Consider the following 27689-nt stretch of genomic DNA (forward strand, 5'->3'; position numbering starts at 1 on the left):
TCTGTTTTCCTAACTTCGTGCCTAAGTGGACGACCTCACATTTTTCTACATTGTAGTCCATCTGCTAAATTTTTGCTAACTCATTTAACCAAACTATATCCCTTCGCTACTTCTTTCTCTGATCCCCACAACTTGCTTTGCTACCTGTCCAATTCCAGCATAACAGTACCACCAAACTTAGCTTCCCCTCACCACCATGTCAGCATTCCACAGAATCCGCTTCCTCTATGATATCCTAGTCCACTCCTCCATCACCTCCAATTCCTTATCCCCTTCCCATTGTACGTTCCCATGCAATTGCCCCTTCACAGCCTCCCTCCTCATCGTCCAAGGCCCCAAAAAAGTGAAGCAATATTCCACTTGCACCTCCTTCAATTTGATCTACTTTATTCACTGCTCCTAATGTGGTCTCCTGTACATTGGGGAGACTAAATGTGTGTGCGTGGGTTTCCTCCGGGTGCTCCGGTTTCCTCCCACAGTCCAAAGATGTGCGGGTTAGGTGGATTGGCCAGGCTAAATTGCCCTTAGTGTCCTAAAAAATAAGGTTAATGGGGGGTTGTTGGGTTACTGGGATAGGTATACGTGGGCTTGAGTAGGGTCATCATTGCTCGACACAACATCGAGGGCCGAAGGGCCTGTTCTGTGCTGTACTGTTCTAATTCTAATTCTAAATGCAGACTGGATGATCGCTTTACAGCGCACCTTCACTCAGTCCACAAGCATGACGCCAATCTTCCTGTCATTTTCTACTTCAACTCACCATCTTGGTCTCATGCCCACGCGTCCATACTTGACCTGCTACAATGTTCTAGTGAAGCCCAACACAAACTGGAAGAACAACACCTCATATTCCAAGAAGGCACTTTACAGACATCTGGACGTAATATTGAGTTCAACAACTTCAGGCTGTAAGCCCTCTAATTGGTCTTGACCCCGTTTTTAAAATCCAAATTCACCCCTGCAATCCCCCCCCCCCCCCCCCCCCCCCCCCACACACACACACACACATACACACACACTCCCACGGGGCCATCTGTCACGTATTTGTAAGCTTTGCTTTCACAAAGCACTGGCCTTTGTTCTGCTATTAACATATTTTGCTATTTTACGTTGTTGCCACTGTCAGCAACTCCTCACTACCATTAATACTTCCTTTGTCTTGTGCGCATGACATCTTTGATCTTTGTCAAATCTCTCCTTGCTCCTACCTGTCATAATATGCACTCATACACATCATGAGGTAAAGACAGGCAGTGATAGACACCCAGGTTAGCCAATCAACACACAGGACAGAACACAACCAATCACGAGACAGGACACTAGTGGGGGGGCTTCCTACTATATAACACATGAGGCATCAGCACTCCGCCTCTTTTCCACTGGTGACAACTGTAGTGACAGTCAGGGTGTATATATTAGTTAGCACCTTCTTCACGTGGCTCAGGGCTAGCCTGGTCTAGTTAGTTAGAGTTAGTACACTTAGAGTAGTAGAGTGTCAACCCACAGCAAGCTGTGTGCCTTGTTACAGAAGTTCAATAAATCGTATTGAACCAACGTCTAAGTTTGGTGTCTGCTTTACAGTCCAACTGCATCCAGTTGCAGTCCGTTACCCCAGGGTTAATAACACGACACCACCTATTCCTGACATCACTTTTTGTCCAGCTGCTCCACCCCTTTTAAACACTATAAAATATATCACATTTCTCCCTCTTTAGCACTGAGGAAGAATCAAACAGACTCAAAATGTTAACTCTGTTTCTCTCTGCTGCTAGACCTGCTGAATTTTTCCAGCATTTTCTGTTTTTATTCTAGATTTCCAACAACCACAGTACTTTGCTTTCATAAAATTTGGGAGTGTGTTTTCACCATCTTCCTAAAATTAGCATAGTTGCACACCATGCCCCATCAAATAGTGAATCCACCACAAACAATTGATGCATTGTGTTATTTGACACATTGCTTGTAATGAGTTCCTGAAACCTGCTGTCTTTTATCTTGGAACCAGTCCATGACTAATCTTTTTGGAAGGAAGATCAGGAAATTTTCTTTTTTGTTGAGGTGGCTCCAGGTAGCACTGAAATGTGGTACTTCAACAGGTTCTGGTTGCCTCTTTCAACCCAAGTATGATATGTTGACCCTGGTTTACTTTCTACCTATATGTCATTATATCTTTCAGCAGTTGTCATAAAGTATCTTAGAGAAAATATCCCTCTTTCACCATCTGGTATTGGATAACTTGGCATCAGATGTAATATTGAATACTCTGGGTGTACTACATAAAGAGAAATTGAACAGGGAAGAGCAACTGGGTCCATTTGATCAAGCACCGAGTAATCTGGATCTCTGGAAAATTAGACACAATAAATCACAAATGAATCATAATGAGGAATCATAAGGTGGTTACTAAGGGTGTAGAATGGATAATAAAATGTTTATAACATTGTTTTGCTCTTTCACTTGAACACAGTTATATCATTCACCAAATTACATTTAAGTATAGTTATCTGTTCATAATGAACAAGTTACAGAGTAACTTCCATATACATTTTCTGAACAGTTTTGGAAGATTTACAGCAGTCACACTCGGTTATATGAGTATCTTTGCTTCACCAAATTCAGATTTTGAGGCTTCAAAAGTCAGAATTGAATCGTGATATCGTGTGCCTATTTTTTACTGTGCTTTCTTTTTCAGCTACACAGCCAACATTAAATATTATTCTTTGATCAGTCAGCAAGAGCTCTGGAAGAGACTGATAATGTCAGTTTTTTTTACCTTCTTTGTTCCTTCCACACACACACAAATACATTACATGCAACATTCTGTTGCAAACTGATCAAACTTATCTAGAGACTGTTACAGATTTTAAAATAAAAATTATACTTTTTATTATTCAAACAGTAAAACATTATGGGTGGGATTTTCCGTGCCCTTTGCGGCATGTTTCTTGGCAGCCTGCCATTAGCCAGTGGTGAGATCTTCCGGTCCCACCCATGTCATTGGGAGTTTCCATTGAATCCACCCTCCATTGATGGGAAACCTACAGTGGGGGTTCCTTGTCGTTGGTACCGGAAGATCCCGCTGGTGGGAATGGCCGGAAAATACCCCCCTAGAGTTTAGGCTGTATACGATCCGATTATGTTTCTTCCTGCAGTACATTTCACAAAATCACTGGAATTGCTAAAGCACAGATGGAGATCTTTTAGTCCATAGAATCCACACTGACTCTCTGAGTGAGTCATTCACCTTGTGCCATTCCCCTGCCTTCTCCCTGTAACCCTGCACATTCTCCCTTTTCAAATAATAAATCTAATTCCCTCTTGAATACCTTCGTTGAGCTTGCTTCCAACACACGCACAGACAGTCCTGCCGCATCCAGCTGTCAATGGTGGTGGACAATTAAACAACTCACTGGAGGCGGAGGCTCCACAAATATCCCCATCCAAAATGATCGAGGAGCCCAGCGCATATGTGCAAAAGGCAAGACTGAGGCATCGCAACAATATTCAGCCAGAAGTGCCGAGTGGATGATCCATCTTGATCTCCTCCAGAGGTTCCAGCATCAGAGATGTCAGTCTTCAGCCAATATGATTCACTCCACATGATATCAAGAAACAGCTGAAGGTACTGGATAGAGCAGTGGCTATGGACCCTGACAATATCCCAGCAATTGTACTGAAGACTTGTGCCCCAGAACTTGCCGCACCCCTAGCCAAGCCGTTCCAGTACAGCTAGAACACGGGCATCTACCTGGCAATGTTGACCGTTACCCAGATGTGTCCTGTACACAGGAAACATGACAAATCCAACCCAGCCAATTACCGCCCTATCAGTCTACTTTCCATCATTAGCAAAGTGATGGAAGGAGTCGACAACAGTGCTATCAAGCGGCACTTACTCAGCAATAACCTGCTCATGTACGCTCAGTTTGGGTTCTGCCAGGGTCACTCAGCTCCTGACCTCATTACAGCCTTAGTTCAAACATGAACATAAGAGCTGAATGCCAAAGGTGAGGTGAGAATGACTTCCCTTGACATCAAGGCAGCATTTGACCAAGTATGGCATCAAGGAACCCTAGTTAAACTGGAGTCAATGGGAATAAGGGGGAAAACTCCCCGTTGGTTGGAGTCATACCTGGCACAAAGGAAGATGGTTGTGGTGGTTGGTGGTCAGTCATCTCAGCTCCAGAACATCACTACAGGAGTTCCTCAGGATAGTGTCCTAGGCTCAACCATCTTCATCTGCTTCATCATAACCTCCCTTCCAGCATAAGGTCAGAAGTGGGAATCTTTGCGCAAGACTGCACAATGTTCAGCACCACGGACAATATCCAGGCTTGGGCTGACAAGTGGCAAGTTACATTCATGCCATACAAGTGCCAGGCAATGACCATCTCCTACAAGAGTGAATTTAACCATCGCCCCTTGACATTCAATGGCATTATCATCACTGAATCTCCCACAATCAACATCCTGGGGTTACCATTGATCAAAACTGAACTGGACTAGCCAAAGTAATACTGTGGCTACCAGGGCAGGTCAAAGGCTAGGAATCCTATGACGAGTAACTCATCTGACATCCCCCCCCCCCCCAAAGCCTGTCCACCATCTCCAAGGCATAAGTCAGGAGTGTGATGGAATACTCTCCACTTGTCTGGACGAGTGCAGCTCCAACAACACTCAAGAAGCTCAACACCATCCAGAACAAAGCAGCCCGCTTGATTGCTCCTCCTTCCACAAACATTCAAACTCTCCACCGCCGATGCACAGTGGCAGCCATCTGTACCATCTACAAGATGCACTGCAGGAACTCACCAAAGTTCCTTAGATAACACCTTCCAAACCCACGACCCTACCATCTAGAAGGACAAGTGCAGCAGATACCTGGGAACCCCACCACCTGGATGTTCCTCTCCAAGTCACTCACCACCCTGGCTTGTAAATATATCGCCGCTCCTTCACTGTCGCTGGGGCAACATCCTGGAATTCTCTCTGTAACAGCATAGTGGGTGTACCTACACCTCAAGGACTGTAGCGTTCAAGAAGGCAACTCATCACCACCTTCTGAAGGGCAATTTGGGATAGGCAATAAATGCTGGCTGAACCAGTGATGCCCACGACCCTTAAATTAATTTTTTAAAAGTGCATTGCAGAGGTATCTCTGTATTGTGCCAATAACCTTAAATCTGTGCCTTCTTATTCTTGACCCTTCCACCAGTGAGAACAGCCTTTTGCTATCTAATCATCAAAATGCACCCCTCATGATTTTGAATAACTCTATCAGACCTCCTCTCAAACCTTCACTTCTCCAGTGAAAATATTCCCAACTTCTGCAATCTATCTATGTCACTGAAGTTCTTCATCACTGGATCCACTGAATCTCCAACAAAGCCAGAAACTGGCATTTTCAGCGGCCACCATTTGAAATAAGCTGCTCTGTCGATTATCTGTTTTTTCTCGATTTAGCCGTTGTCTGACCTGTCAAATTCATGGTTGCTTGTCACTTTACTCATCTAAAATGAGCAATTCACTGTGGATCGCTTGTTAGTCAATTAAAACAATGGGGGCTGAAATGGAATTTCCTGAAAACCGAATTGCAATGCATAACTAAACTGCACCCATTTGATGTAATGTGGCCAACATGGCATCTTCATGGTGCTTTCACATTTACTGATTTTGTGAGTGGGCACCAAAGTTTTCCAGTACTGTTAGTGGAAGACGTATAATAGAGGAGAGCTCTCCTGAATCCAGAGTGCCAGGAGATGCTCCAGACTCACACAAAAAAAGCAATGGACACAGATATTCACAGATGTCAATGCAAGGAATCTAGGCCTGAAGGCCTGGGCTGGGATTCACTGAGCCGAAATCATGCTCGGCGCGGGGTTGGAGAATGGGGTCTCAGACCCACGGTGCCGGGACGCGATTCTCCACGGACCGGAGAATCGCCGGCAGCCGCGCGCGTGCAGTCGACTTAGTGCCAGTCGGGGGCTGTTGAAAGAGGCCCCCGCAGCGATTCTCCGCGATCGACTGGCCGAGTTCCAGCCGCTGGTGTGGTTCCCGTATGGTTTCACCCGGTGGGAGCTCGGACTCGCGGCAGCGCTGGCCATCCTGGTGGGGGGACGGGAGGATCAGACTTTGGGGGTGGGGGGGAGGGCCTCCACAACGGACAGGCCAGCGATCGGGGGCCACCGATTGGCAGGCACGCGCAATCCAGGAGAGGCCTATCTTCTTCCGTGCCTGCCCACTGTGTGACTCCGCCGTGTCATGCGGGGGCTCGCGCGAAAATGGCCGCCGCATACATGCACAGACCAGCGGCCGGAAATGCAGGGCCCCGTATCGGCAGCAGGAGCTGCGCAGTGCACGCCGGGGCTCTGCTAACCCTCTTAAAACCGGAGAATTTGCGCCTCTTTTCCGGCGGGCGTGAGGACATAGCCCCATTTTCGGAGAATCCCGGCCCTGATTCCAGTGCCTCATGAAGTTTTTAGACCTCACAGGAACTGTCAAGATCAGTGAAAACATCTTCAGATATATTCTACCAACCACACCAGTGGTGTCAGCCACTGCTCAAATTACCACACCCCTCATGTTCACCAACCAGAAATATCTGACAATCAGGACTCGTGCACATGTTTCATTTCACCCTCTTGCACTTCGGAAGTCTCACAGCTACATGTCAGCTTGTACACATTGCCAGCTATTCAACCAAGATAACCACATAACATAAACCCATTTCATGGCACTCAGTGATGCACATCCCTATGTCTTGCAGGATAAGGTTCACAAAATCAAAAGAAACAACTGTAGGGGAAGATCATATGCTTGCTTTAACCCCATGAAGGAGAGTGCTTGCCATTGTGGCAATGGCTGAAGGTGTGGTAAAAGGTGGGGCTGAATTTATTGAAGAAAACTATATCCTCATACCTAATCATCCTTCCTGCATCCCACCTTCCCTTGGTCCCACGTTTCTTTTTTCTGATTTACAAATAGCACATGGTGTAAGTATGCACCTCTTACTTGCCCCTCATCCACTCTCCTAACCTTACCTTTGTGCTTTTTGACCTTTCAGATAATCAAGAAATGAAACCTGGCCAGACACTATGGTGGACTTCACTAGGCCAAGCAACAGAACAAAGTTGATGAGTATACATACCAAAATGCTCAGGAAGTCTAATACAAAACCTGCTCTAAGCTCAAGGTGCATATAGCAACCAACACCAACCTGGCACAGGGCTTTTCCCACAGCTTGGAGCCCATGGTTTTTAGCATGGAAGTGGCAACTAACCCCAATTGTACTTGTGGAACCATCATGATGCAGCATATGAAGGCCAGTTTCTGCAACAATAGCTTCCACCAAAAGTCTGCTGCAAACTCACATTGAAGTCATAAAGGCTCAGCTCGTAGCCACGCACACTCAGACTGTTGCCATCATGGCTGTGGATACCGGTGCTCAATGGAGTTTCACAGCAATCCAGAAATCTGTCTTCCATTGGATTAGCAGGATTGCCAAGGCACCACCCCAAAGGAATGGCAGTAGCTCCATGGTGCACAAACCTGCTATCATCTCTTGGGATAACAGCATTCACTCTTGGCACTCTGCCATTGCTGTGTTGCTTTTGCCTGTCTACCAACAAATATATGTCGAGATGGTGCAATCTAAAAGTTGGCCTACAAAGGCCAGAGCTTCCCATGGTTGTCCTTCAAGGCCATTTTCAGTCTCCTCAAGTGAAAGTCAGCAGCATTCCATACCTCAGCCACTGGGGTAGTTCTGCGAATACAGACACTGAAGCAGATTTGGGCAAACTACTGTCTGGCGGCCTCATTTGGATTGCTGGAACTTCCAATCTGGCCTGTCGCTGTACCAGGGAATGCACATAACATGAGCCAGCAAAATGTTTGCCATGTACATGCACAACTGCATATGATGCCTTGCCAATCAGCATTGTAAACTGTGAGAGTAAAATGCAGATCCTGGAGAGTTTCAAGGGAGGTACTTCAAAGCCAAGGAAAGTACTTCCAGGTAAGTAGAAGTTAGCTAATGATCAGAGACTGGAAGAAGGCTTTTGTTGGAGAATGTGGAGCCTTGATGTTGCTGGCATTTTCATGTGGAACACCAGTTAGCACTAGGTATATTTAACGTTACTTCTTAGATTACTTACATTTTGATTTGCTTTTTGTTTTGCAAATATATTGCAATTTCAAAACTTCAACTGATTTTACACTTGACTTTTCAAACAGGAAGTTAAAACCTACGTCAACACTTGCAGTCAGCTGGATTTTGTAGAGTCAGGGAGACTCTGTGGACCTTTAAAAAAGGCGACCGGGACGCAATTTCAGAATTCCCGGCCACATTCCTGGCACTCCTAATTTTCATGAGCGAGGAATAAGGGTCTGGACTGATGTGGGTCATAAATCTGCATGATGCACTCCTGACCAGGCTATTAAATTTCTTGGACCCCACTACCTGTCTCTCAGATGAAAATTCAGCCCATACTTTGTTTCCCCATTTTAATCATTCCCTCACCAGAGGTGTTGATTCTTGCTGTGATCTGGTGCCATGGATGCTAACAGTCCAGGATTTGGAGTTGGGACCTTCAGGCCTGCATTGGCATAATAATATGCTGAGGAGTCCCTTCAGGTATTAGAATGGTTATAAGTCTATAACCTTGTGATGAATGGTATCAGTAGCTGCTGTAACTGTACCTTACCTTTAATACATTGGCCCTTTAAGACCGGGCTTGGAACCCTAGGGGGCTCTGCCTCTGGCTCCGCCCCCAGGAAACGGTATATAAGATGAGGGTCACTCGGCAGCATATGAGCACACTTCTCGGCTGCTGTTCAGTTCTCAAATGATTAAAGCCTTTGAATTACCTATCTTCTCTCCTGTGTCGTAATTGAGGGTATCTCAAACCTATAAAAACAAATCTTGAATCTGTATGTCCTGTCAACATTTGACTTTATAAATTCCTATAGTCACATTAATAATGGTGCCAGGGATTCAGAACTTCGGTTAAATGGGGAGATGGGAAAAGATCGGTTTGTTTTCCTTGGAGCAGAGAAAATTAATGGTAGATTGAATAGTAGTGTTCAAAGTCATGAATGAAGTTGAGATAAATCTCAATATAAAATTCTGCAAACATGTAAATTTGTCATCAGTGGTTGACATGAATAGTTTTTCTACTTTGCCCTATCTTAATTCAGAGGTAACCTCACAACACAATTGTCAGTCAGGGCTGTATTCGTGAGCTTGTACATCGCTGCTTTGTAAGTGAAAGGGTTGACACCCTTTAACTAACAGAAAGCCACGTTCATTCAGCTGTGGCGAGCATTTTCAATGATCCAGGTAAATGTCAAGAAACTGTTTCTGGCGGTTGAAGGGTTGGCAACCAAAGAACACTGATTCAAGGTAATTGGTAAAAGAACTAAAGGTTAGCAGATTTGTAGACCCAGCAAAAGCTAGATCTATAATTCTACTCACTGACAAAGGATTGAGATATTGAAGTATAAATGCTGCTGCCTGCAGTGAATCCCAAGATATGTATGATTGAAGGCCTCTGCAAGCAATCACAGTTTAACATGGAGATAAGCGTCTCGGTGATTAGTTGTTTGTGCACTTCTGAAAATTCGAGTGAATAAAGCATCTTCTGCTCCTGCCAGAGTTGCAGCTGAGGCTAAAATTTTTGAGGAAGGATGATGAATATTTAAAAAAAATTGAAAAGTACTGTTTTAGGTTTGAGTGTTGTGGTTTGAAACTATTGACAATTAGGATCATGTTCCAAAGCATGTGCGGAACAGAATACAGAAGAACGTGATCATATCTTTTTAAATTTGTGCTGCAAGGTTGTCAAATCCCAGCTCTAAGAATGGGAGGTAGAGAGGGGATACGGGTAATTCTACGACGTAAGTGCCTGCCTCTGAGGTCCTTTTGGTCTCTCCGCATTTTCTTTACCGTTTTCTATTCCTTGATGGTTCTTGCAACACCAGATCACAGTATTGCAGCATTTATAATGGTAAGAAAAAAGCAAAATACTGCAGATACCGGGGGCAAGATTCTCCACGCCTTCGCGCCAAAATCACGCTCGGTGCGGGGGCAGAGATTGAGGCATCAGACCCGCGATTCTCCACGGACTGGAGAATCGCCTCAGTCGTGCGCGCGCGGTCAACGGGGTGCTAGTCGGGTCCATTGAAAGAGGTCCCCGCGGCAATTCTCCGCTGACAACTGGCCAAGTTCCCGCTGGCGTGGTTCACTCATGGTTCCACTCGGCGGGCACTTGGAGTGGCGGGGATCCGTCACAGGGGGGGTCCTCCAGAACGGCCAGGCTCATGATCGGGGGCCACCGATCGGCGGGCACGCACCATCGGGGGTGGGGGGGTCTATATTGTGGGGGACGTGTCGCTATATTGTGTAGGTCCGCCATGTTGCGAGGGGCCGACGCTGCACGGATGCGCGGACCCGCAGCCGGAAGTGTAGGGCCCCGTATCAGCAGCCGGAGCACACTGGGGCCCTGCTAGCCCCCTTCAAAATGGGGAATCACTCTGGACTTTCTAGAAAAATGTCCAGAGTGATTCGCGCCTGTTTTCTTGCGGGTGTGGGGACATAGCCCCATTATCAGAGAATTCTGCTTTGGAAATCTGAAATACAAATATAAAATTCTGGAAATACTCAGCAGGTCAGGCAGCATCAATGATGAGAGAGAGTGACACCAGAATATGATGCCATTGTAAAGAGGAGTGACTACCTTGATTGTTTACATTGAGCAAAGTTTGTTGCATTTGACTTTATTATTGTAGGTAATGTATCTTTATGATGGCGTAACTATTATAATGAAGGTTTGACATTGATTTGTATCAAAGTTTATCTTTATTATAATTGTTCATTTTTTGAGTACTTTTGGCTTGCCCTCCACACAATATCCATACCCAGATATGGCCCTCCAGGCAAAAGGTTTGCTAATTCCTGCAACAAGGGAATGCACACAAATGATTAGATTAGTTTTGCAAAATGGCATGTTTCCATTTTTAAATTTGGTTTGGTTAGCTTCTTTTGTGTTTGCTTTTATTTTTGCATTGTGGCCAGGAGGACAATGTGATTCACAATGGAAAACCTAGTGCTAGGTTTGCTTTTATAAGGTCTTCCAAATCTACAGCACAGCTTTTAGGGATAATAATGGAAACGTTCTGCATCATGCAGTGTACCATTTGATTCATGAGAACTGCTCATCTGGTCACTACAGGTTTCCTCCAGAATGGAATCATTATTTCAGCATGTCAGTGGTCTGCATCTCCCGTGGCTTTCATTTTATGCGTGCTGCATACGTGTGCGAGGGTTCCACATTGGACTTATCAGCCATGTGGTCAGCAGATAGTCCTTGTCATCCACTAGCCACCATTTTGGTTTGCTGCTTTGATTGAAATACTGTTAGCACAGTGAACTGCTGCAGAATGAAGGCATTATGACTGTTGGAAGGAACCAGGTATTGATTTCTATTAAGTACAGCCTTTGGTCACATGCCATTTTGGGAGTTGAAAGAAATTAATTTGGGTCCCAGAATTGACATGCAGCACCAACAAAGCAATGTGTGTGCAGTCAGTCGTGCCCTGCATCCAAGCAAACCCTATGCCCCCTCTGTCTGATTGTTTCTGGAAAAGGAGAGTGAAATTAAGTTACCCCTCTTTGAAGACAGGGGCTCAGTGAACTCAAAATTAAGGTTTCAAGTCCGTATGACTTCTTCAGAGCTAAAGAGAGGACTTTAGTTCTGACAAAGAGTCATACCGACTCAAAATGTTAACTGTTTCTTTCTCTACTGATGCTGTCATACCTGTTTGGCTTTTCCAGCATTTTCTTTTTTTAATTTCAGATTCCAGTGTCTGCAGTTTTTTATTTTTACCTTCATGCTCCCTTTTGCAATCATTAATGACAAACTGCAAGATGTTGCTAATATCTCTAGCTTCAACCAGGAAAGAGTCAGGCGCATAAAAGTTTGTGGTTCCAGAGTTGTGGCTGTAACAGTCACCAACTTCAGTGAGAACCTCCTTAGCAAAGGGTAAGTGTCTCACACCTTGTTCCTTGCTGAACTTCAGGGAGGTAAGTTACTGCCCAACACCCTGAGTGGATTTGACTTCCTGTTGAGAGACATTCTCTCCTTTCTCCTCCTTTCTTCAGCAACTTACCCTGCTCTGTATGACCTGTGTGAATTCTCCTAAACCATGCGCCATTGCAATAGGAATGCCTACTGATGATTCCCTGTCTGGGAGGACCTGGATTGAGTAGAAGTCAGCAGCAATTCCACCAGTCCAAAAATACACACCATTCTGAAAATGTGTCGAATAATTTTTTTAAATAAATGTTTTTATTGGATTTTTTTGATATGTGTTGAATAATTGAACAGTGGGATGAAATCAATCAGTAATCCAACCTGTAAGTATTTGATGGTTCCCTTAACTTGTACTAATGAGAAGGTTCTTCCTGCTCTCAATGTATGTTCAGCAGTACAAATTCAACAAACATTTTGGCTGGACCATTGTGTACTAAATGGTAGTGTTGGCTTCAAATCCATGTTGCATGCTGATTTACATGATGAACTCTGCTCTATTTCCACTGAATAGTCACAATATTCGTGCCACAACCTGCTGAAAGAGGGCCTCGACATTCATAGAATCATAGAATTTACCATGCAGAAGGAGGCCATTTGGTCCATCGAGTCTGCACCGGCTCTTGGGAAGAGCACCCTACTTAAGCCGATACCTCCACCCTATCCCCATAACCCAGCAACCCCACCTACCCTTTTTTGGACACTAAGGGGCAATTTATCATGGCCAATCCACCTAATCTGCACATCTTTGGACTGTGGGAGGAAACCGGAGCGCCCGGAAGAAACCCACGCAGACACGGGGAGAACGTGTAGACTCCGCACAGACAGTGACCCAAGCCGGAATCGAACCTGGGACCTTGGAGCTGTGACACAACTGTGCTAACCACTGTGTTTCAGTGCTGCCCAAGATGCTCTCATTCCTCAGATGACAAAATCGGCAACGGGAAATGCACCCCTCGCCGATGTAAAATCCTGCACCATCAGCAGGACCGTACGATCCCGCCAGTGTGAATGGCCAGAAAATCCCATCCACAATATCAAAGAATAGTTACAGCGCAATAGGAGGCCATTTGTCCCCGTGTGTCTGTGCTGGCTCTTTGCAAGACTAGTGTCATGCTCCCGTGCCTTTTCCCCTTTGTTTATATTGACATTAACTAAAACTGAACTTCAGAAATATACTTGAGAATCAGTGACACAAGGCTTGATTTTCTGGCCATTCATGCTGCCGATGGCACACCCTTGCCGTGGGTTTTCTCGGCGGCGAGGGGTGTGCTCAATAGGAAATCACGTTGATAATAGTGGGCCAGAAGATCCCGTCACCAGACACTGCAAGCTGCCCTCCGCCACTACAGAACACGCCACGGAGGGGGAGGAAAGTCCCGCTCACAGACTTGAATAAAAATTACCGAGCTATGTTGCCTGGATTTCAGTGTGCTTTGTTCTGAAATGAATGTTGGAAGTAACTGCCATTGTATGAATGTCTGATTAAGAAAATACTACTATCTGCAGTTGTAATCTATGTAAAAATTCCCTTGAAGATCTTGTATATTTTCATTTAGAACCAACAACTGATAGTATACATGGAATCGGGGTTTCTCAGTTACTGTATAGGATCAAAAATTAATTTGTGTATGCTGATGAATCACCTATTTCATTGTAGTGTCATTAAGTTGCAGTATCTACCTTGGTTGAATAACATTGTTTTTTACTAATTGTGTGAGGCATATACTTTATAGTCTCAGTAAACAGGACTTTAAAAAGAAATTTAGAGTGCTCATTTATATTTTTCCAATTAAGGGGTAATTTAGTGTGGCCAATCCACCTACCCTGCACATCTTTGGGTTCTGGGGGTGGGCCTTATGCAGACACGGGGAGAATGTGCAAACTCCACATGGACAGTGACCTGGGGCTGGGATCGAACATGGGTCCTCGGTGCTGTAGGCAACAGTGCTAACCAATGTGCCATCATGCTGCCCCATAAACAGGACTTTAAGTAAATTTTCAGTACTGAGTATGGAATTCAGAGGCCAGCAACCCCTGCAGTTACATTGGGATCATGATCATTATTGAAAGTTTACTTGGCGTTCTGGGTTGGAGAAGACTGGATGGAGTGACTGAAAAAAACAGGATCCAACATCATTCGGGATACCTGCCAGAGGAACATTCCGAGCTTGGTGGAGGATTGCCACAGTAGAAGCAGACCTATGCTCCTGCCATGGAAACATGATTTGCATGTTAAATTAAACCAGGCAAGCAGTTCATCTGCTCAACAGGCTCCTATAAAAACAGAGTGTCAGCATATCAAAGCAATAGTGGTATCTATTGACCCCATTTTGTGGTTGTATCTGCAGCCAGTAATGATACTTTTGACAAGTTAAGTTTACTGCCAGGTTGTCCTGCTGCCTCTTGTTTTAAAAGGGTTAATGTAAAAATTATTGAAGGAAAATCCAGCTATGCTTTTTGGGCTCAATATTATGTCAATCTGAAGCTGATGAGCTGAAACAGGATGGACAATAAGTGTTGGCAAAGCCAGCAATGCCCACACCCCAATAAATAATAATGTAAAAATAGGATGCTTGCAGCCCTCCAGCCATATGGTAAATGGGCCAAGCCTTCAAAATGGATCTGCCAACTGTACCATCAGGGAACTACTCCGCTAGCCAGTTGAAATCTAGCCCTTATCGCCAACCATTTGTCACCAATCATTCCAAGACAGCTGCTAACATCAGCACTTACCTGTGACTCTCCATTCCATGTCCTTCACTTAGTAATTTGAAGGACAACAAAAATAATTGCATACTTCAAACTGGAGAAAGATAATTGGGCTGCATGCTGTGGAAAAGTTCTGTCACTTATGAAGAGGTATTGATTACTTTCCATTTATGCAATGCTATCACATCACTTTATTTATTCTCAGTTACCCATCAGCATATCCATCTAATTGCATTTTCACAACCAGCATGTTGAACACTCAATTTCATAGTTTCAGTTTTGAATGATTTGTCTCGAGCAGAAACTTCTTGAGAACTGAAGTTTTGCAGTATTGTTGACACTTTTTTGAAATACCTTGGAACAATTTGGATGCCCTGGTAATAATAGAAACATAGGTTAGCCAAGGGCTGGATTTTCAACCAGGAATTGTGAACCTAATCTGGGAACTGATTTCCAGTCCCGTCCCTGCACACTATGCTTTAAGAATATTCACATGAGGGCAGCACGGTGGCTCATTGGTTAGCACTGCTGCCTCATGCGGTCACTGTCTGAGTGGAGTTTGCAAATTCCGCCCGTGTTTGCGTGGGTTTCGCCCCCACAACCCAAAAGATGTGCAGGGTAGATAGATTGGCCACGCTATATTGCCCCTTATTTGGAAAAAATTAATTGGGTACTCTAAATTTATATATAAAAAAAAGAATGTTCGCATGAATTTTCAAAACTTCATCCAATTAAAAGCCATGGAGCAGGCTCACCATCCAATTAGGATGGTCGGCAGGCTCCCAGCCGGAAGGGCCGATGTGAGGCCCCTGAACACACAATCAGCATCCCCACTGGCCAAGATGGGACTGCTGAAGTTACCATGGAGACAACGAGGGACAAGAGCAGGTAAGTTTATGTTTATGCTTTGAAGGGCTACAGCTGCCTGGCCATGATGCTGGAGGCCCAGTGGCCATTATTGGTCGGGGAGGGGACAGCCTCCCCACCCACCATGCTGAGCCCACCACGTCGGTCGGGAAATGCCCGTGTTAAGATATCCCAGTCAGCGCAGGAATGACATCTTCTTGGGGCCTTTAATTGAAAGTAATTGCACACAATTGGCTACTTGCCACTTCCAGGTGGGCAGGCAGTCCTACCCTGAATCACTCTCATTCAAAATAGCCTAGGGCGGGATTGTGACAGTGCCCGGCACCAGTGGCACCAAATTGTGTGCTGCTTACGTCTGATCCAGACCCTGACCCTTTTAAAAATCCAATACCAAGAGTCTTATTATCAATATACCAAAAAACAAGTGCTTGCTGATTTATGTGACACAGCAACTTGCATGATACAGTTCAGGTAGTTTAATTTTATTAAATGAGAGAACGCATGATTATTTCAATCTCAAATTCATTTTTCCTTGTCGCATATATCACTGTTAGATCCTTGAATTATGATTTCCCTTTTGTTTCTCTCATAGGTTCAGAAGGTGCAGTGTTTGAACAGTCAGTGGAAACACCTCACATCAGAGCTGGATCTTCACAAGAACTCAAGTGAGTAAATGACTTGGCTATGTTTCACAATCTTTGATTGGACTTGGTGCCACTTGTTTCAATCCTTATTTCACGTATAGTTGATTCACAGAGCAGTCAAAGTAAGCATTTAGGTAGCCTTTGGATAATGGGGAGTTTGCAGTCACCAGTTTAAAACTTCAGGTCCAATGGTTTCAACATTCAATTTTAATGATTTTGTGGCTGAATAGAGGAAGACTCAGTACTTATCAGGAACTCACTGCAGAAACACAAATATAGTCACCCTGAATGACTGCCAGGAAATGGATGAATAACACCCAAGTCTAGCAACTTCAAAACTCATGAATGTAAGTTTTTATCAGACTTTTGTACAGAAAGAAATGCTACCACCACCCAGCTCATACAACCTCTTCCAGATGTGTGGCCTCTGGCGACAAGAACAAAAGGTGTAGTTGGTGCATCGGCAGAAATTTCCCCTCCAAGTCACACACTGACTTGAGAATATATCACCATTCCTGCATTGTTGTCTGGTTAAAATCTGAAACTCCAGATTCAACCGTATCCCAAGTTGAACCAGCCTCTAAGGGAGTACCTACACCATATGGACTGCAGCAGTTCAAGAAGATGACTCAAAGGAATTGAAACATAAACAAACAAAAATGAGAAAATAAAAGACCTTGCACATTTAGATGAGGATTATGACCATTTTAAACAATGTAAACACTATAATCGCACAGCTCAAACCATACAAATAATGTTATCTTGGAAGATACAGCACAAATAAAACAAAATATAGAAAATCTAAAACAACAGATGATTGTAAAGGGGATCAATGTCTGGGGCAGCAATGACATTCAAAACCAGCACATCCTTTGATTTGTGGCTGAATTTTCAGATGCCGCCAGGGTATTGTACCTGAACTGGGCACAAAAGCACAGGCACCAGCTAGTGTGCCAGATTTCAGACCCTATTTATTGTCTACTTTTATTGGAGTGGGCTTGGGGGTCACCAGGGTCACCCGCTCTTCACTTTCATTCAGTTTTCCAGTATGACAGGGGTATGTTTACGTGTCTGGAGGCAGGTACCCAGTGGTGGCTTGAGGTGTCAGACATCCAGGCTAGCCTGCAGGCCCTTTCTTTCTGCTTGTGCGCAAGTGCAACAAGTGGCTGCCATGTAGAGGGATTCCACACAATCACTCCCGCTACCCAAGCCATCACCACCTCAACAATGATGAGCCCGCTGCTGCATCTTTTTAAAATTTAAAATATTAGAAAGGTTGGTGAGAAGGCATCTCCGGTTTGAAGCAATTTCTCAGTTACCTGCCTTCTTTTGCATCCTGCTGCTCCTCTCAAGCCAAAAGCCCCAGATTTGCCCTCCAGTTTCAAGAGCGTGCCAACTAACCTTTATCATGGGTACGATTTAATGGGCAAGACATCACAGCAGTCACCCCCACCCTCCAGCGCAGAGACAAATGGTGGCGGACACTAATGGGCAGGCACAATCTGGTGAGCACCACACAGTTGCTGGTGCACATCAAGCAGAAGCAGGACCATTCAAGGGAGTATTATAGGCCAGGGTTTAGAAAACTCCAAAGTATATTATGGAGTTCGCCTGACCTATAACTGTTTATTGATTTTGGCTCAGATGAGCACAGGAGCCTGCCTTTCAGGTGTTATGCAACTGAGTTCTTAGGCGCTTTTAATCAAAAACAAGTATTATTCTACGAATTTAGTTAACATTTGTCACAATTTGATCAACTACAAACCTAAAGACCCCACACAACTACAGTAATTTATGTCTAATTCTGAATGAATTCCCCCTTAACTGTTCCAATTCAATAACAAAATCCATGTAAAACCAGAAGCCCCTTTTCAAAGGTGTGGCCCAGCACATGGCATTCTCACTGGCATAAGACTTGTTATTGATACTCTTGTTCCCCTTGCCAAACAGCAGGTTTGAATTTCTTCTAGTAGCAATTCTCTCTTTTAAGTTATCAAGCAGTCTGGAAACACCTTTTAAAATAAAGATAGAGAGACACTTCTTTCAACTGTGCAGTTCAAAACCAGTCCAAACTCAAAGTGAAAGTAAAGTCTCACAGAGCTACAGCCCAGCTCCACCCACACAATGACATCACTGAAGCCATGTGACAAGACAAAAACATTTCTTAAAGGGACACTCCCATGACAGAGAGTCAGAAGTCTGCTGGATGCCAGGACTCAGCTGAGTCCCAGTCAGATGCTGACCCTCTGGGCAAGGCTATCCCAGAGCTAATGCAGAGGCTGTGAGATTCAGGAGGGGATGTCAGTGACACTCCGGTGAGTGCATAGCTGATTGGAGGAGTCACAAAGTCTACTGGCTCAGGCGATCATGCCTACAATGCTTGGCACCAAGGCCAACACTGCCAGGATGGGGACCCCAGTGGAAAGCCTGCAGCATGTGGTCAGCATCATTAGTGATGGTGGCCAAGGCATGGCTCAGTCTGTGTCAACGATGGCTGAGGGCCTCGACATCATGTCCCAGTCACCGATGGATGTCTCTCAGATGCAGATGGACTTTTCTGAAGCATTGCAGGACATGGCCCAGATGCAGGTTGGCATTGTCAAGGCTCTCCAAAGCATGTCCCAATCATTGAGGAGCATTGCCAGGGGCACCAATACCATGGTGCTGGCAACACAGAGGTGCAAGGACCTGCTCACTCTAGTGCCTTGGGCTGCATCTTTGAAAATAAAATGGCTACTCACCTCCTCAGCAACCATCGTCCTAATTTCCCATTTTCAAATAGGAGTGCTGAACAGCGCCCGTGCGACCTTTTACTGGAGAGCCAGTTAGTTCCCGGGAGGCTGTTAGATTGGGCTTCAGTCTCGCTAATGTGCTGGTGATTCGTCTAACTCCAGCTCTCCCCCGTCGAGGCGGGATCTGGAACCTGCCAGTGGGAGCTGGCCGGTTAGATCGCAAACTGATTTGTGCCCGGCGCTGATTCTGATTTCTACCTCTCCTGCGATTAAACTGGCACACATAGATCCATGCTGGGTGCCTTTCCATGCTGACTAAAGAGGTTCCTCCATGGAAATCCCAAAGAGTGACCATTTCCCCTCAGGGGCAGGTTTGGGACCTGCAAGCAGTCCTGACTTCTCTTTCATGTCATGGAGGGAAACTCCTGTGCCACTCTCAGATATTTATTCTTCACATACATGCCATTCCTGCACCATACAGCTTGAGATTCATCCAAACAGCTATACAAATTGCACATAGCAATGTTATTATGGCATACTGGATTTTTTTATCCATTAACATTGATCTCTGGTAACATAAAATTGTTCAACTGGCAATGGAAAGACAGCCTCCGAAAACATCTGGCCCTTCCCCATCCACCGTAGGAAGAATGTCATGTTATGTGTGCTCAGCCCAAAGGCAGTTTCTTGGCTAATTGTCTGCAAATGCTTCATTCTAAACTGTTTTCTTTGTAGTTTCTGTCAGAGGTAGGTCGCAAGGCTACCTCAACTATAACAGAAATTAAATCGACCCTGTTGGTACCATTTGAACCACTGAGCTAACCAGGCCACAGGAAGAATGTAATATCTTAAACATAACCATAAAATATATTACGTATATTACATCTCCTGGTGTTTTTTTTTCTTTATTCGTTCATGGGATGTGACAAGGCCAGCATTTGTTGTCCATCCCTAATTGTCCTTGAACTGCGTGGCCAGATTGCAGTCACATGTAGGCAGATAAGACAAGGATGTCAGATGTCCTTCCCTGAAGGACATTAGTGAAACACATGGGTTTTTACAATAATGTTTTCAAGGTAACTATCACTTAGACTAGCTTTTCAATTCCAGATTTATTAATTGAGTTTAAATTCAACCAGCTGCCATGGTGGGATTTGAACCCATATCACAAGAGAATTTGCATAGGCTTCAGGATTACTAGACCAGTGTTGTTGCTACCATCTTCCCTGTACTCCCATCATCTCCCCTATTCCTGCAATGATTGTTTATCACTTTTGCCTTTGTATTGCATGCCTTATTATGCATTTCTTCTGCCAAAAGAAATATTTACTGAGTTGTGTATACTGACATTTGGAAATATATGTTGATATGTGTATGCTGACGTATCAAAAAAATATATTTCCCTCGGATTTATACTTCCTCATGACAACAGCACCATGTTTGATTATACAAGAACAGTATAGCATAAAGTATTATTTAATAACATGGCACAAATTGTATCAGTGCACCAGAGTGTGAACCAATTACATGAAATGTAGATCTCAGCAAAATATTTATAAACCATCGGGTGACATCATTACAAAGTCTGTTCTTTGGAAATTTGTTTTATTGGGCCAGAATTTTCTGCCAGACGAATAATGCTCAGCATTATTTATGCATACATTGTACAGCAACCTGAGGCAAGAAGCAGATGCACAGTTAAACTGAAAAGCCCAAAAGTTGCTGTCTACCACTATTTCATCACTGTATTTTTCACCATTGAATAAAGTTACAATGCCTACATAGTAGATTTGAACTAAACTCACCATAACAAGTTAAATTTGGTCATTTGATGCCGAAGCACTTAACATGATTAGTGTTGAAATGAAATGAAAATCGCTGATTGTTACAAGTAGGTTTCAAATGAAGTTACTGTGAAAAGTCCCTAGTCGCCACATTCCGGCACCTGTTCGGTGAGGCTGGTACAGGAATTGAACCGTGCTGCTGGCTTGTCTTGATCTGCTTTAAAAGCCAGCTCTTTAGACCTGTGCTAAACCAGCCCACTGCCAGTCAATTTCGCTGGTATTGGAAAATGCAAACGCAAACTCTCATTTTACATATTTTAATTGTTTTTGGAGATTTTAATAATGTAAAATGTAAACTCTATTTTACTTTCTGATTTTGTACTTTTTCTGAGTCTCGTAATCCAATCTTAATTTCCAATTCTGCACCTGATTAGATTGCAATTGCTCACTGTAATTAACATTTCCTCACATTGTTCATCTCATAATCCTTCAATATGACTGGTTAGGAAAATACCCCTGGTAAACCAGGTCCAGAAACTCCTATTTCCCTCGCTGTTCCATTATCAGCTTGTACTTCCTTTTTTGAAAATAAATTTAGAGTTTATTTTCTCCAATTAAGGGGCAATTTAACGTGGCCAATCCACCTAGCCTCCACATCTTTGGGTTGTGGGGGTGAAACCCATGCAAACACGGGGAGAATGTGCAAACTTCACACGGACATCAGCTCATACTTGCAACAAAATAAATGCACACAGCAAGTCTGATTTATGACAGACTCCATTAGATGTCCTGCTATGCTACATTATGATCCATTGTATTTACAGTTTATGTTCAGTAGACTGAATACATTATTATTTTTCAACATATACATCTCCTTGCACAGCCCAATCTCTATGACCAATGAGTTGTTCACTCCTTAGAAACTTTCCAAAGGAGATGGCATCAAGCTGCTCAAAATCAACATCTTGCAGCATGGATCAAATATCTCCCAAGACAAGAAAGAATATGATGTCTTTCACAAATTCCGGATATTCCAAAGTGATTCCTAGCCAATTATATTCTTTTGAAGTGTGGCCACGACTAATTTGTGCACAGAAAGATTCCACTGAAAGCAATAAAATATGCGACCAGGTATTTTTGGTGATTTTCAAGGAGAACATGAGTATATTTTTCTTTATGTTAAACAATCAATTGGGAAAATAGTAGGAAGGTGTCCTTTGAAAATCAGCGATAACAGTAAGCTGTAATATTGATCCTCAAATTCTCCTCAAGCATCCAACAAGCCATTTCACCAGTATTAAGATGAAAATTTCAGTAATCCATCTATGACGGACATAACAGTTTGTGCAAAGGCTCAGCAGACAATTCAAATAAGATGTTTTTCTTGCCACACTCCAGTGGGCCTCTGCTAGGAGTATGGCCTCTCACTGTGCTGTAAAAGCAATGAGCATGGCAATATGTAATGGGTAAAATGAGCACTATATTTATCATTGTGCAGACTTGGTAGGAGGTGTTAAAAAGAGCATAATCAAAGAATCCCAAGGTAAGATCATAATGTTACACAAAATGATAGCTGAGGACATATATATACATATATTATGTATATATATATGTAGCAGAAGCGTACTCATCCTTTCGTTCGGTATTGCCACAGTGACTGTAGTATGGCGAGTAGGAATCTGCTGAATTTCAGAGGTGGAAACTGCAGGTGCCTTGCAGGATGACCTTGAACAGTTCCTATACAGTGGAAAATTGCTCATGCTTTCTCAGGAAGGTGATGGGCAGAAATTGGGGAATTTTAAACCAGTTAGTCATTAGGGAATTACGGGATCCTATAATTCAGGGTAGAGTAACTGAACACTGTATGAACATTTTTGGCTGATCAGAAAGAGCTAGTATGTACTCATAAAGAATAGGTCATGGTCATAGAACAGGCTCAATAGGCTAAATGACTCACTCTTATTCCTCTGCTCCTGGAATAGCGGCTTTGGACTGCACTATCTTTGCTTGGGCAGCAAGAGTTTGGGCGGGCTGGTTGACAGACAGAAGCAAGAACATGGACGTGATAGAAGTGGCGGGAGACAAATGCTGTCATCCTGAGGGAGCGGCAGCTTTGCTTCAAGGCGCTCTGGCCATTCTTCTGGGGTGGTGCCTTTGCAAACTTTAAAAAAAATTTTAGAGTAACCAATTATTTTTTCCAGTTAAGGGGCAATTTAGTGTGGCCAATCCACCTACCCTGCACATCTTTGATGAAACCCACGTAGACACGGGGAGAATGTGCAAACTCCACTCTGACACTGACCCAGGGCCGGGAACGAACCTGAGATCGAACACGGGTCCTCAGCGTCGTAGGCAGCAATGCTACCCACTGCACCACCGTGCTGCCCTTAGCACTGAATTGAGGGACAGATTGCTGGTCAACTGTCAGATCCTACAAGCCCCTCTTAATGCTCGTACCTGCAGCCAGTAAGGTGGCATCAGTCTGAGCCTTCATGGCGGCAGGCTGGGCTTGCATGAGAATGATCTAAGCTTGCATGATACACAAAACTGTCATTGCTTTTCAGATGTCTTGGCTTCCAATGTAGAAATTATACATTGGTTGACAATTGCTTGTGCTGCAAAAGAATCTGAGACGGTAGTAATCAAATGCTGCATCATGGATAGATCCGCAAGTGTTCTTATGTTTTAATGAAGAATAGGTTGGGCTGCAAGCTCTGCACAGAGTCCTACATTTACTCAGTGCCAAACTCATTGAGACTGAGAGTAGGCTTTTTGGAAGGCCTGCCAGTGGCACCAAACCTTTCAGTCTGCCTATCTGTCAGCTTTCTTCTGTACACTCATTTTTGTCCTTGGCAGCAGCAGCAGACCACATGTGCAGCCTTGCCCTCTGGGGAGCGAACACCTGTGCTACCCTTGTCCCCTGACCTGGCAGCACCCCACTCAACCCCAAGGAAAGGTCCCACTAAAAACTATCCTGTGAAGTATGAGCTGTGTCAATATTTGAGTTTCTGCTGGTAAGGAGGGTTAGGTATGAGCATACCATCATCTTTGATTGTTTCAGCCCATCACTGGCTAAGGCCTCGCATGGGTGCTCCTGGCAGCCATAGTTTTCCACCTAACTGTAAGGACATGCATTTGCGCCAGACTCCCATCTATTAGGTGCAGCTGCAGGTCCTGGTGCTGGACTCCTATATGCCTAATCTAGCATGCAGCCAATCAATTGCACACTTGGTGCCGGGTGTAGTTGCTATGATATTTAAATGAACAAGCAGCACCAGGCTTAAGCGCTGCCTGCACCAGAAGCAATGGGCATGAGTTGATCGTGCATTGCAATCCTCTCATCCATTTCTGGCTTCTACATCCCTGAATGATCATTACAATGCGATTTAAAAAAAACATTGCAAAAACAAATTAAACAAATGACAACATATCTACCAACAAAACAGATGGAGCTCAGTCAAGATAACCTGATGTGTTAAAATTTTAAAATATATTTCAAGGTGCTGGTATCGATAAAAATGTAGGAAGTAGATTAATGTGTTCAGCTTTTATTAAAAGAATATTGTGGGATTTGTTGCACAGATACCCTCAAACCACAGAGTTTTACTGTCATAAAATGAGAAGTTAATTTTGTGAGTAAGAAAATATGTTTCCCATATCGGCATCTATGTTTCATCTTAACCTGCCTCTTGCATCATTCATCCTTATTACAAATCTACTCAGAGCACAGAGGTTAATGTGCTTTATTTTCCACCCTATTTCACATGGTTTTAATAATTAAATGGTATCTCTGTTCATCCCTGATATATAAAACCATAATCCACATAAGGCATCAATAATTCTTAAGGTAAAGCAAAGGAAAATAATGGGATTCAAAGAGCATCTTAGAAATGCAACCTGGATATTGAAGGTTGCCATAATTAAATGCAGAATTAATGAAATTGAAGGAATCCTGGTGTTATTATTGTGTATTTGGTTGCCTGTTAACTAACTGCAATATTTGGGGCAGCAGCGTAGCATGGTGGTTAGCATAAATGCTTCACAGCTCCAGGGTCCCAGGTTCGATTCCCGGCTGGGTCACTGTCTGTGTGGAGTCTGCACATCCTCCCCCTGTGTGCGTGGGTTTCCTCCGGGTCCTCCGGTTTCCTCCCACAGTCCAAAGATGTGCGGGTTAGGTGGATTGGCCATGCTAAATTGCCCGTAAGAAAAGTAAGATTAAGGGGGGGTTGTTGGGTTACGGGTATAGGGTGGATACGTGGGTTTGAGTAGGGTGATCATGGCTCGGCACAACATTGAGGGCCGAAGGGCCTGTTCTGTGCTGTACTGTTCTATGTTCTATGTTCTATTTAACAGCCATACTTAAGGATCCCATCCACAGGCTTACCAGCTTTGTTGCAGATCATAAGTATGGATAAGTCAGGCCATTCAGCCCAACCTAGCTCATCTGTTCAGAGCAACAAGGTTTTCCATCACAGAATCCAACCACTTTCTAAATGATTCCAAAGTTTCCAAACGAATTGCTCCAAGTGCCTATCGCATGAAGAATGAAAGGCAACTTGCTGAACTCATTCCAAAATCTTCCTTTTGTCCAGTTTGAACCTGTGCTCCTTCACTACCTCCATGGTTCAACTTAAATGATGGTTCTTAATTTTGCTGTGCTGTTTTCTCTCTCCCACTGCCATGGCTTGTCTGAATCTTGTGTGACACAGTGATCAAAACAAGTATGAAGACGTGCGCGATTCTCCGCTGCCCACGATGAGTCGGAGAATAGCGGGAGGACCTTCTCGACAATTTTCACGGCCTCCCGCTATTCTCCCCCCCCTCCGGCCGCCCCCTGACACGAATCACTACTCGCCGTTTTTTACGGCGAACAGCGATTCTCCGCAGGCCGATGGGCCGAATACCGCGGAGTTTACGGCCGTTTTCACGGCCGCGATCACAACTGCTTTCAGCGTTCGTGAAAACGGCCGCAAAGTGCCCGTCCCAGACAACCATGGCACCGATTTGCACGGCCACACCACGGCCGTGCCAAGGGTGGCATGGGCCTGCGATCGGTGGGCACCGATCGCGGGCAGCGGGTCCGATACCCGCGCACTATTTGTTCTTCCGCCGCCCCGCAGGATCAGTCCGCTGGGTGGCTGAGGGCCAGTTTCACGGCAGCCTTTACGACTCGCCGCATTTGCGGAGAATCGCACCCGTGATCTGACCAAAGCACGATTCTGTCAAACAAGCTATTGAGCGCGAATCTCCGTAAAAATATCTATATGTTCTAGCAAATGGGAATTGCTGCGAGCTTCTTGGTGCTCGGCCCAGTGGGGCCGACAACGCTATTCAAAGTTAATTGGTCCACTTAACATGGCCTCACCGGCATCTTGCCCCGAATGAAGGCTCGCCAGCTGATACACCGGGACCGAGCTCGCCAGCCCCCCGTTAGCAAAATCAGGCAGCACTTAAGCTGCACTTGCTCAGCCAACTCCAGCCAGCTCGCAACGATGGTGGCGAGGAGACCAGCCCCAAGATTTGAGGATGCTGACCTGGGGAGGATCCTAGATACGGTGGAGACCAGGAGATATGTGCTTTTTCCCCGGGGTACCCGGAGGGTGAGCCACAAGTCAGCCAGTGCTGCCTGGGATGAGGTGGCGGCAGTAGTCAGCTTGGGGCATGTGACCAGGAGGACTGGCCTCCAGTGCCAGAAGAAAGTCAACGCCTACACCAGGCAGCACGAGTGAATAGACACCAACAACCCCGCTCCCCCCAAGGGAGCATCAATCTCCCAACCCCCCTGCTGACCCCCAACTCTCCCTCCAACCCCTCCTCGTTCAACCCTCCCTCCACACACCTCTTCAACCCACCCTCTACCCCACCCTCTCTTCACCCATCCACACCACAACTGTGAACCACGTGTGTGGTTAACAATGCTCTCTCAGTGTCACCTCAGGGAAATCTCATAATTGGCAGGAGAGAGCCCAGACTGGCAGTAGGGTGCCCGACTTGAGAATCCTCACCACCTTCAAGGAGCGGGCCCTGGAGGTGATCGGGGTGGCCAAAGACAGGGTGGTCACCCATGCAGAGGCTGGCAGACGCCGCAGAGCTGGGGAATCACCAGGCTCTACCCGGAGAACCTGTCAAACGTGAGTGGTGTTTGCCTTACTGACTGACCCATCCATCCCACTGATCACAGTCCCAGTCACTGAGGAGCATCGCCGAGGGTGCCGACACCGTGGTGTAGAAATTAGGGAACCGCCAGGGCTGGCAAAGCCATATGGTGCAGGGGAAGCTGGGGCTCGAACCAGCTGCCCCTCCATCCAAAAGTGAGCACCAGGGCTCTATGGGCACCGACCAGGAGGAGGGAGCACTGAGTGCCAACCCAGACCCGTCCCATGGGGCGGCGGCGGTAGTCACCAGCTCCCCCGAGTTCCATCCCTCTGATGCGTCTGGGGGTTAGCACATGGGACAGTGCGGCACAGCTGTGCATGTGCCGTCGATAGGTGATCCGGGGTCTTCTGGCCCCAGAGCCTTCGGAGGACTCCCGCCAAGTGCAGCAAAGGGATGAAGTAAACAGCTGCCTGCCTCCACCTCAGATGTGCATCTTGGGGAGACACCTGGATGTACGTGTACAGCTAGGAGGGCCAGGCACATCAAGGATTATTGAGGGCACCGGGAGAGGGGGGGACGGGTAGGTCGCGGGTGAAGGGGGTGTGAAGGGTGGGGTTTAGGGGGGTGAGAGAAGCATTATCGGGAGAGTGGGGAACTCTATTGAACAATAAAACGCCCTTGTGCATAATTAGTAGATGCCTCTTGTCACTTTCTTCCGCTTGTCACTTTCTTCCGCAATGCATCACCATGTGCAGGAGGTTGGTGTGA

General features: G+C 45.1%; 1 protein-coding gene across 2 annotated transcripts in view; it reads left to right on the top strand.

The window, feature by feature from the left end:
* LOC119962886 (zeta-sarcoglycan) overlaps window positions 1-27689 on the top strand; it is a 1211045-nt gene that overhangs the window by 1108621 nt on the left and 74735 nt on the right. For both annotated transcript variants that reach the window (XM_038791120.1, XM_038791121.1), the window contains one exon: window positions 16258-16330. In XM_038791120.1, the coding sequence (XP_038647048.1) occupies window positions 16258-16330 (73 nt within the window). The remainder of the gene's footprint in view (window positions 1-16257; window positions 16331-27689) is intronic.

The sequence above is a fragment of the Scyliorhinus canicula genome, chromosome 3 (assembly GCF_902713615.1).
Source record: "Scyliorhinus canicula chromosome 3, sScyCan1.1, whole genome shotgun sequence".
NCBI classification, from domain to species: Eukaryota; Metazoa; Chordata; class Chondrichthyes; order Carcharhiniformes; family Scyliorhinidae; genus Scyliorhinus; species Scyliorhinus canicula.